The sequence below is a fragment of the Lipophrys pholis genome (genome assembly GCF_963383615.2).
Source record: "Lipophrys pholis genome assembly, chromosome: 22".
NCBI lineage: Eukaryota > Metazoa > Chordata > Actinopteri > Blenniiformes > Blenniidae > Lipophrys > Lipophrys pholis.
In genome coordinates, this window is record NC_137644.1 from 15,033,917 (window position 1) to 15,047,106 (window position 13,190).

Below are 13,190 nucleotides of genomic sequence, written 5' to 3' on the forward strand. Positions count from 1 at the left end.
TTCTTCAGATTTCTCCCTTTTTCTACTCGTGTTCTCTAATGTGCATCAATTAAATTGACATTGCCAAGAGTGACACAGACGTATGCTGAAGCCAGTAGGAGTGAGTAATCCACAGGACACTGATCCATTCAGCATGTTAATAATACGTACTGGGTGTCATTTATTATTAATATTGCCAGATCCAATGAAAAATTGATGTGTGGATGACTCAGAGTTGCTCCACAAACTTCCACTGTCACAACTGTGTGTTTGGAAGTTTACGATATTTGCTTTTTGGAACTATTCCTTCATAAACAATGGGAAAGCCTAAGTGTCTCCATTTTGGAACACCTTACATTAATCTGTGTATGAAAAGATTGACTTTAACATCCTACTTCTGCTTTGAATGTCTCTGACTTAATTATACCTCAGATTTACTCAGAATATGAAACATCCAGAACCTTCAAGGTCCTCAGGAAAAGGTTTACGAAGAAACAAGGTGAAGCACCTGTTAGTTCCTACGCTCCTCACCTGTGGAACAAACTTCCTGCTGACACACTCACTTCTTTTATTCCAGGCCATAAAGCACTATTATTTGCTCAGGCTTACCATGTAAACGATATATTTTACTTACTGTATCACCCCTTTCTCTTTAAAGTTTCTGCTTTATTCTTTCACTTTGTATTTTCTTTATCTCCTTGTAAAGCACTGTGAATCGCCTTGTTTTTCAATGGTCCTATAGAGATCAATTTGCCTTGCCTCGCTACTGACTCTTGTTCTGAGCTGCAGGAACTTCCCACCTCCCTCCTCCTCCTGGTGGTCACTCCCCTGTGGGGCTTCCCATTCCTCAATCAGCCTCAGTGGGAAGTGTTGCTCGATCTGACACGAACTTGAGTTGGTCCTCTGACTTGATCTCACTATCTCTGCATTGAGTTTGACTCCAGAGATGTTTTACTCTCTTCCAAGGAGGAAGATGGCTCGATGGTTCCTGGACCACGTTACCTGTGAGTACAACCAGCAGAACAGAACATGTGTTAGAGGTTAATTGATGAGCCTTAACTGCCAGCAGGTGTGAATGCCAGTGTGTGTGTGTGTGCGCGTTCGATGGACTGGAGAACTCTGCTCACCCAACAGTACACAGGATGGAGTTTGATCAGCTCACTGTCGGCCTGTCACACACACACATCATCCATCTGCTGCAAGCACTCAAGTCAACATACTGAATTGGTGAATGAAATAATCCATCTCAAAGGACACACTCCAGTTTGAGCATTGTCTGGTTCAAAACAGCTGCTTCACTTCAAACCAGCAGTTTGTGTGTCTAATCCGTTTGAAGGTCTTTCTGATGCATTGCACCGATAAGTGAACATTACTCGTGAAATGATCTATCATCAGTTAAATTGACTACAAATCTGCTTCACAAACAAAAAGTCAGCTCTGATGGAGGAATCTGATTGGACAAGAGACTTCTATGAGTTTTGGTGATAAACTGAACTGGTACTTTTCACAGTGTGATGCTCAATTGAATATACATGATTAAAAGCAGTGGTCGCTATAGCAATGGAGATGTGCAAAACCCCTTTTGTGTCAAACTGCACTGGCGCTTCTCTTGTGGTGGGACGACTCCTTGTTGGCAAAGACAAAACTGCTTAATGAGGCAACTGCCGTCAACCAATAATCGTGTATCTGTCGTGTGGATGTTGTGCTGTAAGAAGCCTCCCAATTGATCCACAAGCAAAACTTTGCACTTTTAATTACTTTTTAGGGATTAAATTTGATCGACTTGGAAAAACTTTGGCAAAAGCAGGAATTTAATGAAACCACAGAAATTCATTTGTCAAAGATGTTAAACGAGAACACTGAATGGCAACAAATATGCAGGTTGAAAAGTGTGGTAATAAGTGGCAGTTGGAAAAATTTTGAAAAAACAAAAAGTACAACAACTTAAACTATGTCCTAATTACTTTAAAGCGATTATTTGATACTTCCAGCATTGGTACACATATAATTACACTTTAATTCTTTATATCTGTTTTTTTTTTCTCTCCTGCATGACCAACGCAGGCTCCTTACTTATTATTTCAGTGGAATTACTTTACTTAACCAAATCTTATCATTATCAGACTAAAATAACACGTGAAGAGCAAATCAATTAATTCGTGGCTGCTTTGCATGACATTTATAAAAAGGGGCATCTGATGTAAAATCTCTGATTGATACACAGAGGAATAGTCTTTTCTGCATGTTTCCTATCATATCACTCATTCCCTCAGTGTTTTCATCGGGACACAACAGAGTTTCCAAGTGTAAATACTGTGTGGTGGGTTGCTGGAAATGTGGGACATAACTAGAGATACTTTTCCCATTATATTTGAAACAAATACTGACCAATAAAGAAAGATGGTTGGATTGTATACTACCCACAAAATGTTATGGATATTTGGCTTTTGGGTGAAATTTAAGGAAATCATAAAGCGTTGACGCTCCGGTGACTTTATATCATGGAAGTAGGGAATTTCAGTAGAAGCATGCACATCTCAAGCAGTTTACTGCCATCCGACTCTTCTTGAACGACGGCCCTCAGGTCGTTGAGGTTCTGGGTTACAGAGTTACGAGCCTCTATGCGGCGACTCGGCTGATCTCAGATTTTTTCTTCGGATTCATGTCTGGAGAAAGTGCAGGTATCTAACCCCGGTAGCCCAACAGCCTAATGACGCCACCTCCATGAGCTGGAGCGTTGTCGTCCATTGTGATCACAACTTTGAAGTTTGGAGTTTCTTGTGAAACGGCTGCAAACGCCCAGATTTTGTAGTTTTATCTGGCGAACGTTGTAAACAAGTCAAGAAAATTATGTGGCAGGGAGATTTGATGGAACTTGGATTTATGTGACAAGTAGTGAGTGAGGAAGGAACTGAGAATACTTCGAGAAAACACATGCAAACTCCACAGATTTTATATAAACATATGAGCAGCAGAGGGTCGAGATCTCTTCTAAATTGACACTTTTATTCAGTATTCCTACTTTGAGTCCCTCCTCTTATTCACCACGAATGACAACCCCCTCCATTGACTAGTCTGAAGACCCCACCTGTCCTTTTGTCTCCCACGTTGCATTTGCCCAGCTCCCACCAGCAGATAGCGCCATTACCCCGCGTCTCTCCACGACTCCTCAACCGCGGCAAAAAAAAAAAAAAAAAAAAAAACAGCCATGAATTGGACATGTTGCGCACAATCTTCCACATTGTCACACGGTAGAACACCCGGGTGTGTTTCCACTGCCTGTTTCCTTCTTCTTTTTTCTCCTCCACTCTACTCTAATATCAAATTATTACACAGCAGATGGGATGCGGTTCATTTATTTAATTCCATCCAGCACAAAGAGCCAGTATGGTTTTATAAGGGGGGCGGCGGGGGGGGGGGATCAATGCGCACAGTAAAAATGGATTGAAGTTGAGGCAATTAAGGAGTGTGGCGCAACGCCTGTGTGAGCATATTTTGATGACTTATTAATGTGTTCAAATAAGCAAAGCCCTCCATTGTGGAAACGATCGATCCGATTGATCAGTGATAAAGTTGATTGAGCGGCCGGACGCTGCAGGACGACAGAGGCGCAATTAGGCGGTGATTTGGTGCCGCAGCCTCGGCGCCTGAAATACATATGTTTCATGCAGAAGGGGCTTTTTCCTGCTTCGCTGGGCTGTGGAGTCGTGCGCTGTCCCTTTCAGCACCGACGACTGGGGGGAAACCAGAGAGAGAGAAGGAGAGAGCGAGAGAGAGAGAGAGAGGGAAAGGAGCGCGCGCGCGTCCGCCGAGCAGCACGGGCGGACTTCACCGAGCGGCTTCAAATGCGCAAAGTGCGGAGAGCTCATAGGGAAGAACCATGGACAAATATCAGGTGGGTTTTAGCAGCATTATTGATCATGACTGACGGGGTGTGATGAATTCCTCTGCTCTGCCTCCCCCCCACTCCCCCCCCCGTCCCTCCTCCCTCTCCTCATTACAGACCAGCTTGCTTCTATTGTCTCCTTAAACAGGCGCGGAGTTAGTAGTTGCATTTTTTGGGGGGGATTTTTTTTTGTGCGTGTGCGTAAAATCCGCTCTGCTGGTCACGACAGAGCACTTTTGGGCTGCAGCCTCATAGACATTTTTTTTTCACTCGGATGGTGTAATTGTCTTCCAATCTTTTTTTTTTCTTTTTTTTTTCCTGTTGTGAGGAAATAAATCGCACTTCAGGAGGACTGGTATATTAATTTTTTGGGAGGTGGGGGGGAGGGGGGGTGAAACTGCTGAGCTCCGCAAGGAAGTTGCCCGAGGCGGACAGGGACCCCAAAGGAGTCTGCGGGGGAGGCTGGACCCTGAGCTTCTCTTCTTCATTTGATTTCCTAATTTCTCAGGTATCTTAAATGACATATTTCCCCCAAATTCCGACTTGTTTTTCTCACCCCACCCGCTTCAAAAGAACGAAAGCTCCTCAGTGGGTGTTTTCTATCTCGGTTTGTTTCCATCCTCGCATTCCTCCGGTGGGTTTTGGCCAGTTTGCCTCATTTATTGTCTCAGTTGGTCTTTCTGTTTACTTCTTGCGGGATTTGAATGTCGGATGGATTTTGTGCAGTAGAGGCTGGGTAAGCACACGGAGAAAGGTATGTTACACTTATTAACTCAATATTGCGTGGGCGCACTGTGCAGGAGGAAAAAAAAGAAAAAAAACCCGGAGACATAAAATATCCTAATAAGTATGCATCTGTTCTCCCAGATATTATTGCGATGGTCTTTCCCTGTTTTTTTTTTTTTACTGTGGATGGCAATGTTTTAATTACTGTGCAATCAGAATACCACCGCTGCTGTAGAGGATGAAGCCTATAGGGCTGCATAATGAGCATACACCCATAGACTTTGATCTCCCCTCGTCTTATTTTTGAACCTGTGGGCTGCGTTTTATCTCCAGAAGCACGACTTAATCACGACACAGTCATGTGTTTTAAGAATGATGTGAGCTTGCTTAGTTTCTGGGCAGTGTGGGGGAATGGGCTTCCTATGTGCGAAGACGACGACAAAGCTTTTATAATATGACATATAAAGTAGAATCAAAGTGTTTCACTTGGAGATAACACATTTTCTGGCTCTCTCGATGTTATCTTTCATGGTCTGTGGGATCCTTGAACATTGGCTGTTATCTGCGTTTATGAATGCATTTCATACAACAAATTAAAACAATTTTTTTTAATGCAGTCTGGGAAGGCCCTTCATGTGCTGAATGGATGGTGGGAGGAGCACCTTTCTGAATGAAATCCCAGCACAAGAAAAGATGCTCGTGCAAAAGAGTGAGAGTTGGTGGAGCTTGGCGACCAATAAAGGTCACATACAGGGAGGTGAAAAGTGGGAATTGGAGAATACGGAGGAAGAGCATGGTACTGAGAAACACCTAGGTGTAGAGGGAAGCATAGAAAGAGGGAGAATGAGGAGGATTGGGGGAAGAGGACAGGGCGGCAGAAAAGCTATCACTTTCTGAAAAGAGCAGCGCACTCACCCAAGAGAGATGGAGCGGCCTGCAGAAGGTGACGCGATACAGCAGGAGAGAGAAGAGGGGACAATGGCAGAGGGATCAAAAAGAAGGGGGATGAGAAGATGGAACCAGACGGGAACAAGAAGTGGGGAAACACTCACTTCGACAGCACAGCAATGGTGCAAATTGAAGAGCCACCAGCCAGCTGCAGCCCGTCGGGGCTTCACCCTTCTTCGTCTCTGAGCCTCCAACCATCACAGCAGAGGAAACCTCCTCCTGCACGTCTCTGCCTTTGTTTTAAGCTGCCGCATGGTTGGAGGGGTGGGGGTGTGGGGGGGGATCTGCTTCTTGGCGCCTCGTGTGAAGCGTCATAAAGAGCCTCGTGTCGGCGCGACCAAAAGGACTAATGGCACAGATGATTAAGAATAGCAGCAGCTCAGGTGTGGATGCCGGTGTTGTGGGGCACGGGCCGGCACGTCGCTTCTTCTCACCTTTTTTGTGAACGTGACGAGTGTGAACCAGACACGAAACTTTTAATAACCTCAGGGCCGCAGTTCAGTCATGAGATGTTCACACATTACCCTGATGTGATATTCCAGCTCCTGCCCGCCCCCGACACGTGGCCGTCTTCTGCTTGAACTTAGATTTTTATCGTTTGCTATGAAAGGATGGACTCAACCTCACTGTCTTTCAAATGAGTGATGAAACGATCTGGTTGTCGCGATTGATATTGTGGCATGTACTGCTTAGTGGGTTAAAGACTGGGACTGATTCTTAACTCTTTGCTTGCCTGAGACGAGAGAGAAAAACAACAAAGCCTGAATCCATAGAAAAAGTGTTGAATAAACAATGTAGAGTGAGCAGATGAATCCGAGCTGGCTAACCTATATAAAGCAGGGTTTTTAATCATAGCGGCTGCTTGGCTGTATAAGTGGCTTTGACCTAATTCCATTTAGAGTGGAGAGAAACTGATGAATTAATTGGGGCAGAATCGAATTATAAATGGATTCATCGAGAGCGGGTCTCATGCTGAGATGAGATCCGAGCCTGGAACCTGTTCGGGGGCCCTGGTGGGTCGAGTCGAAGTGCTTCAGAAGTTTAGTAAATGGTGCTCGGCTTTTGAGAGTCGACACGCTGTTGCTGCTGGTTTGGCTTTCAGTCAGACTTCGGGGGGGTTGAGGATAGTGATGAAGCAGGTGAAAGACGTTATCACGTGTTGATGATGCAATGAAGTCTCACAGGCTTGTGTTGTAGATGTCGCTTATGGTTTAAAGTCAGAACTCTGATTGAGTTCAGCATGTTTAATAACCTGACCGGTGACCTCGCCGGTGTGGAAGACTCCCTTTGCCCTTTATCTTAAGCTGGACGACGTGGTTTAAAAGACTGACGGATGGGATGGATGGAAGATTGCATAATAAAGTTTATGTTGTGGCTTTGGTCAGGCTATTTAGAGATTGTTTTACCGCTTCTGAAGCTTTATGGAGTTCAGGGTTTTGCGAAAGGCGACATTGAAGAGGACAAACCTCCTTTAGAAACAATCACCAGAACTACTCGGATGTCTCTCATCAGCCTTTACATTAGAATTATCTCGCTTCCAAGTCGTCCACAAATGTGATAATTGATGATTCACACCCTAAGAAAGATGCCTCCAACCAAAACAAACTAAATCAATTAAACAACCTGGAATAGACAAATCATCGGGCGTTTATGTGCAACTCGCATGTTTTTGCTTGGTAAAGTAAGAACACCAATATTCGTATGGTATCGGTGTGTAAATGACTTTTCTTAAATTGTGTTTTTTTGGTTTTTTTTTAATTATATGCAAGTAAAAAAGTTGATCTTCTCGTCATAAGTTAGCTCAGGCGACAGCTTCATTATCACAAAAAGAGTCGCTACAGGCACCAGTTAACTAAACGCAGTGTGAAGATGGCAAACCGCGAGCCTGGTTTTGCCTAAAGGTGACGGAATTCATTAAAACTTTGTAATTAACTCATAAAACAGGATATTTGCTGAATCTTTTCGGGCGACTCTTTTGGCAACATCTTGATAAACACTCTCAGCCATACTCTTTAACTCTAGTTTGTTTTTAGTGGTTAAACCAATTTTACGGCCCCACCGTGTCGGTGAAATACGTCGTTTCCATCACAATATGACTTGAGATAAAGTCAACAAACGCCGCGTGCATGATGTTGACGTCTCTGTGGGGTTTCTACTTCCAAACAATGCTGCTCTTTCTCTTGTTGGGCCCGACTTTCAGCAGACACACCTGCACCGAGGTTGCTTTAATTTTAGTTTTCAATCACATTTGTACCAGCAGTTCCCACCAGCAGCATTTCAGGAGGGCAGCAGTGCTTTCACTTCGTTTTTTTGTCATTTTATTCCTTAATTTTTGAGCTTCAGACTTCAGAAGTTCTGAATTAACTGAATTAATGTTGAAAATGTCGCGCAGTATGACGCTGTTCTCAGTGTTTTGCGAAGTGTCTTCAACATCCGAGCTCTAAATGTTATAAAAAAAACTACATACATTTTACAACTTCCCTTTAATTAGTTTTTTCTGTTTTTGTGTGTTTGAATGTGTTTGGCTTTACTCTAACATGTTTTCCACATCAGCATGAAAATGGTGTCTCTCCTCCCAGTTGTCTCCCTGTAAGCGAGAGTCTAGTTACCACGGACTGCTCCTTTAATTATTGGTCGCTCTCTCGCTCTCTCTCGCTCTCTCGCTCTAAAGAAGAATGATCAAGGAGATGAACCACAGAGCTCATTAAGGGGCTCGATTGTGTGAAATAGGCCATCTCAAAAGCAAAGCACGTGGATATTTTGGTAAGCAGGACAACTATAATAGAGGATGGTGTTTGAGAGCGATGGCCTCGATGTGAAGGAACGATGTGATGACCAGACTGTTAAGACGGCTCTCCATGGTGCTGAAATCTGGAGGAAAGCATTTGGATCGCTCACGAATGTGTTGACGAATTCTCACTCGCAAGTATTACGCAGTCTGTTAACCCTTTATCACCATAAACGCTCATGTGTTTGTTGCCTGTTTAGATTGGAAAATCACCTCTTAGTCCTAATTGGTGCTCGAGGTCACGTTTTAAAAAAAAATGGAAATATGTACAATTGTCAATTTGACAATTTTTCCTACAGTATTGATGATACATAAATCCCACATAATGATATTTAGAGTTTATTGGATAAATATGCCTTTTCTTGGTGTCTCGGGTTGAAATTTTCCACTTTTGGTTACGTTAGTGAGTGCTCCATAAAGGGTTAACTGAGGACTTCTCAAAAAACGAGCCAGGAAAAGACTTTCAAAAATATTGTGGTTGTCAAGCTAAAGAGTAATTGACCCACCTTTTAAGTATTTATTACAAGATCAAAGTTTGCCCAAATTGCTTCTTCATACATTCTCCATGCAGATTTTCTTAGATCTAAGATCAGGGGTGGTGAATGAGAAAATAACTCCCCAGGGCCTCGACTAATGAAGCACATTAGCGCGTGTATTGCGTTAGAAAAATAAAAAAATGAATCAACCGGTTTGTCATGACCGATTCCCAGGCTGAACTTACAGCTGTTTTGAAAACTATGTCTGATGTGGAACTGGGCGGGCAGAGCGTGACATTATTACTGCCAGCGAGCGAGGAGAGCGGTAACCCCCCCGCCACAGAATCGGCCCATCAGCGTTTAATACTCCTAATGCGGAGAAACGTTCAACATTGCCTCTACCTGTTGTTTATGTGTGTGTGTGTGTGTGTGTGTGGAGGAGGGTATCCTGGATGTAATGTGTTCATTTAGCTGCAGCAGAAACAGCAGGTGCTTGAATGATGCAACACACTTTCCTCTCTTTTCACTGCCGTCCCTTTTTTTTCTCTCTTACTGTCTCACGTTTTCTCATTCTGTGTTTCCTCCCTTGTCTCTCTCCTCCTCCTCTTCCTCCTCCTCCTCCTCCTTCTCCTTCTTCTCATCTCACTATGGCTTCACCTCATTTCCACTGCAGCAGGTAGTCTGCGGCTCCATGCGAGTCGCCCGAACGGCCGCTGTCGTCCTAACAGCTGTTCCGCTCACCGATATGCCGGCAGATACGAGTGTAGAAGTGATTCCAAACTGATAGATTTTTCAATTATGGGATGGTAATGTCAACCTCGACTGTGGCGCTTTGAGGGGGCCCACGTGAGCGGCGCTCGCTCCTGCTTTCGGCATGCTACGCTGCCCTTCCGCCTCGCTCCGGCGCTGCGAGCGGTTTACACCATGTTTGTCAGGTGGGGCCTTGCAGCCCCGCAGCAGCTCCAGGTTCACCTCATATTTGTGCTCAGACATCTTGTCTCTGTCTCCCTCCAACAGGCTCCGCTGAAGATGTGACATGTGGATTACACGCTGCACTTCCTAACGAGATCTCCACCACACGACTGCTTATTTTTCGCTCTTCTTCTTGTTTTTATTTTTATTTTTATTTTTTAAAACCACACAATCTTTTTCTGGAATATGATTCATACATGGGGCTCTGCAAGCTCCACCCCCGGGGTCGTCTACCCCTCCCTCGTTGACCAGTAGGAAGGCCCAAGATTTATGTTTGTCCCCGTTTTGGGGTCCCTCCCGACGATCCTTTGAGATCACCGCGGTTCTCGCGCGGCAACGCCTCCGTTCATCATGGAACAACAGTGGAACCCAGCTTCCTATCCCCAGTCTCCCTCCGCCATCTTCCTGCTCGTGGCTACTTCCTACACCTGGCTACTTCCTGTCACCTCCCCCCAGCGGATCCCCGTGGACCCCCAGGCCGCCCCGGAGTACGCTCACTCCATCCGACTGGACGGGGACATCATACTCGGGGGATTATTTCCGGTGCACTCGCGGGGGGACCGCGGCACGCCGTGCGGGGAGCTGAAAAAGGAGAAGGGAATCCACCGTTTGGAGGCCATGATGTTTGCTATCGACCTGATCAATAAGGATCCCGAGCTGCTGCCCAACATCACGCTGGGGGCCCGGATCTTGGATACCTGCTCCAGGGATACGTACGCTCTGGAGCAGTCCCTGACCTTCGTGCAGGCCTTGATAGAGCGCGACGGCTCGGACGTCCGCTGCGCTAACGGCGATCCCCCCATCTTCACCAAGCCGGATAAAATCGTAGGGGTGATTGGCGCGGCCGCCAGCTCGGTGTCCATCATGGTGGCCAACATCCTGCGCTTGTTCAAGGTAGGACTCAGGAATATCTTTCGTTCTTCCGTATTTTCTCTCACGTCCCGGTAGGTTTCTGCACATTCATCTTTTCCGTCTCTTTAAAGTTCAACTATTTAAAATATAGTCGGTCCTAGTGGATGTTTGACAGCAGTGGCTGCTGTACGACACTTCTCACTCCACCGAAGGGAATTGGTGCGTTTGCCTTTTGAAACATAAAGCACAACTTTATCTCATTTTAGATGTTTACGTGAGAAATATATATATAGATGTGTCAAGTGATTCTTGTAAGAAAGGGCTTTGCGCATGCTTTTGCCCGCCGTGCGGTTTGGATCACTCCTGGTCTGTGGTTGAGCCAAATAAAAATGGCTGCCAAACACGGGTTTCAATTACTGCTGAAATGTGTCAACAGCCACTCCATCCACTGCGCTGTACGTTTATGTTTGTGTGTGTGTGTGTGTGTGTGTGTGTGTGTGTGTGTGCTGCCAAGCGAAGACGCTGCTTTGTGTTGGGGTGTTGTGCACTACATGTGTGGACCTAATTGAGCGTCCTCATGAGTGCTCATGTGTATGCAATGCGGCAGTGCGTCGTCTCTCTCTGTGTCCTTGCAGAAGCCCTCGTATGTGATGTTGGGTGAGTTGCATCTCTTTAGGTGTGCGTATCCACCGACTGTGCTTACGTGTGCACGCGCTGATGTTGCCATCATTAGCCGCACAGGGCTGATGGATTGCTGTGTGATTATGAAATATGAGTCCAGTAATGACGCCCATGGCATTTCACTTCCACATCCATCCCACACTCTTTGACTGTGTGTGTGTGTGTGTGTGTGTGTGTGTGTGTGTGTGTGTGTGTGTGTGTGTGTGTGTGTGTGTGTGTGTGTGTGTGTGTGTGTGTGTGTGTGTGTGTGGTGTGACCAAACACTTCTCTTTTTTTTTTTTTTGGCCGTCATCTTCTGCAAATCCATATGCGGTGTGTGCGTGCATGCGAGAGCATACGGGCTGGTGAGTGGTGAGTGTGTGTATTTTTGAACGCACTTGTTAACAACCGGCTCGTGCTTTGAATGGAAGATTTGCATATTAAACAACAACAACAACTAAACATGATTTATGCCAGGATCTGTCACAGCAACAGCACTCGAACAGCCTTTCTGCCTCATTCTCATTTGCCTAATACGATTTAGTGCGTCGTGTGTGCGAGATCGTGCGTGCGTTTGTACATGCGTGTGCTTTGTATGTCAGTATTGTGTGTGTGTCTGTGTGTAACGCTGATGAGTGTGTGGGAGTCAGAAGCAGTGTGTGCGTGTGGGGTTGTATGACAAAAGACTATGTATTTCTCTGCCTGGTTTAACATGAATAATGCACCATGTGTTACGGTCTGAAAATAGTATGGAGGACACACGCACACGCACACACACACACGGGCTCGCTTCAATAAACGTATGTCTGTTTTGTTTCCCGTTAAATGGGCTAATCTGACGTTGCCAGTCACCCACTCAACACGAGGGGCTCGCAAAGCAAATACAGCCACGGTTGAGAGAGAGTGTGTGTGTGTGTGTGGGGGGGGGGGGGGGGGGGTCTTTTGTTCAGGCAGCAGGAAAAGAAGATTCAAACAACAGATTGTGTGAAAAATTCCACATCCAAATCCTTAAAAAAAAAAGAAGAAAAAAATAGTTTCCTCTCTCTCTCTCCTGCAGTGCTTCGCCGCAGAGGGAGCAGCGAGCTGACAATCACAGCTGAGAGAAATGTGTTGAACAAAAGTTGTTGGTGTTTCCTTTTGTTACTCGCGCCTCTTTTGAAGATTATCCTTAAACCATTTCTGCAATCTGGGACGACACGGCGTGGAGCGAAGTGGATGACATAAGATATAATGAGGGGAAACTTTTTGTTAATCCTCGTGGGGAAACCCTGCCATCACAGCGGCACAATACCGAGGAGATTCCAGAGGAGCTCATCACGCTAATGGGGGATCACTTCAAGCAGAACAGATGCGACGTGGAGAAGGAAGCTTGTGAAGAAAACTCGTCCTAATGTTGTTGAAACTCGACAAACTTCAACATGTAGTGACTTAAACTGCATCCAAAACACAGTGACGCACCAGATTCCTTCAACCAGCAGTGGCATTGTTAAAAATGTCACAGCATTAATGTGAGGAAAGTGTATTTAAATCTGAATCTCATCCTCCCACATGTTGGAAACTCTGACTTTAAACCTGTTTGAGTTCGTGCAGCGCTCCAAATTACACGAGCAAGAACAATCGAGTGGTTTGCCATCCTTTTTTTTGTTTGTTTTTAAATTAAATTGGATGAACCTTCAATCTGTTGTGACAAGAAAATTGTGTATTTGGCATAAACGGAGTCTAAATTAAACCTTGGGTGTTCATCTGGAAACTGTGAGGGATTTTTTTTTTTTTCTGTTTTAGATCTGATTTGCTGATTTGCAAAGAATTTTACCTGAAGCTGTATTTCAACTTTTTTATTTCCATCCATCCATAGAACAGCCCAGGGTAACAATGACCGAGTTCCTCGTCAACACTTATTTGT

General features: G+C 45.0%; 1 protein-coding gene across 2 annotated transcripts in view; it reads left to right on the plus strand.

Annotated features, from left to right (window-relative positions):
* Positions 1 to 3,768: 3,768 nt before the first annotated feature.
* Positions 3,769 to 13,190, plus strand: part of grm8a (glutamate receptor, metabotropic 8a) — a 240,438-nt gene continuing 231,016 nt past the window's right edge. Inside the window, exons 1-2 of one of the 2 annotated variants that reach the window (XM_080492342.1) lie at positions 3,769 to 3,874; positions 9,821 to 10,669. In XM_080492342.1, coding sequence (XP_080348468.1) covers positions 10,127 to 10,669 — 543 coding nt within the window. In that variant the 5' untranslated portion in view covers positions 3,769 to 3,874; positions 9,821 to 10,126. The remainder of the gene's footprint in view (positions 3,875 to 9,820; positions 10,670 to 13,190) is intronic. The other variant, XM_080492341.1, reaches the window with a different exon arrangement.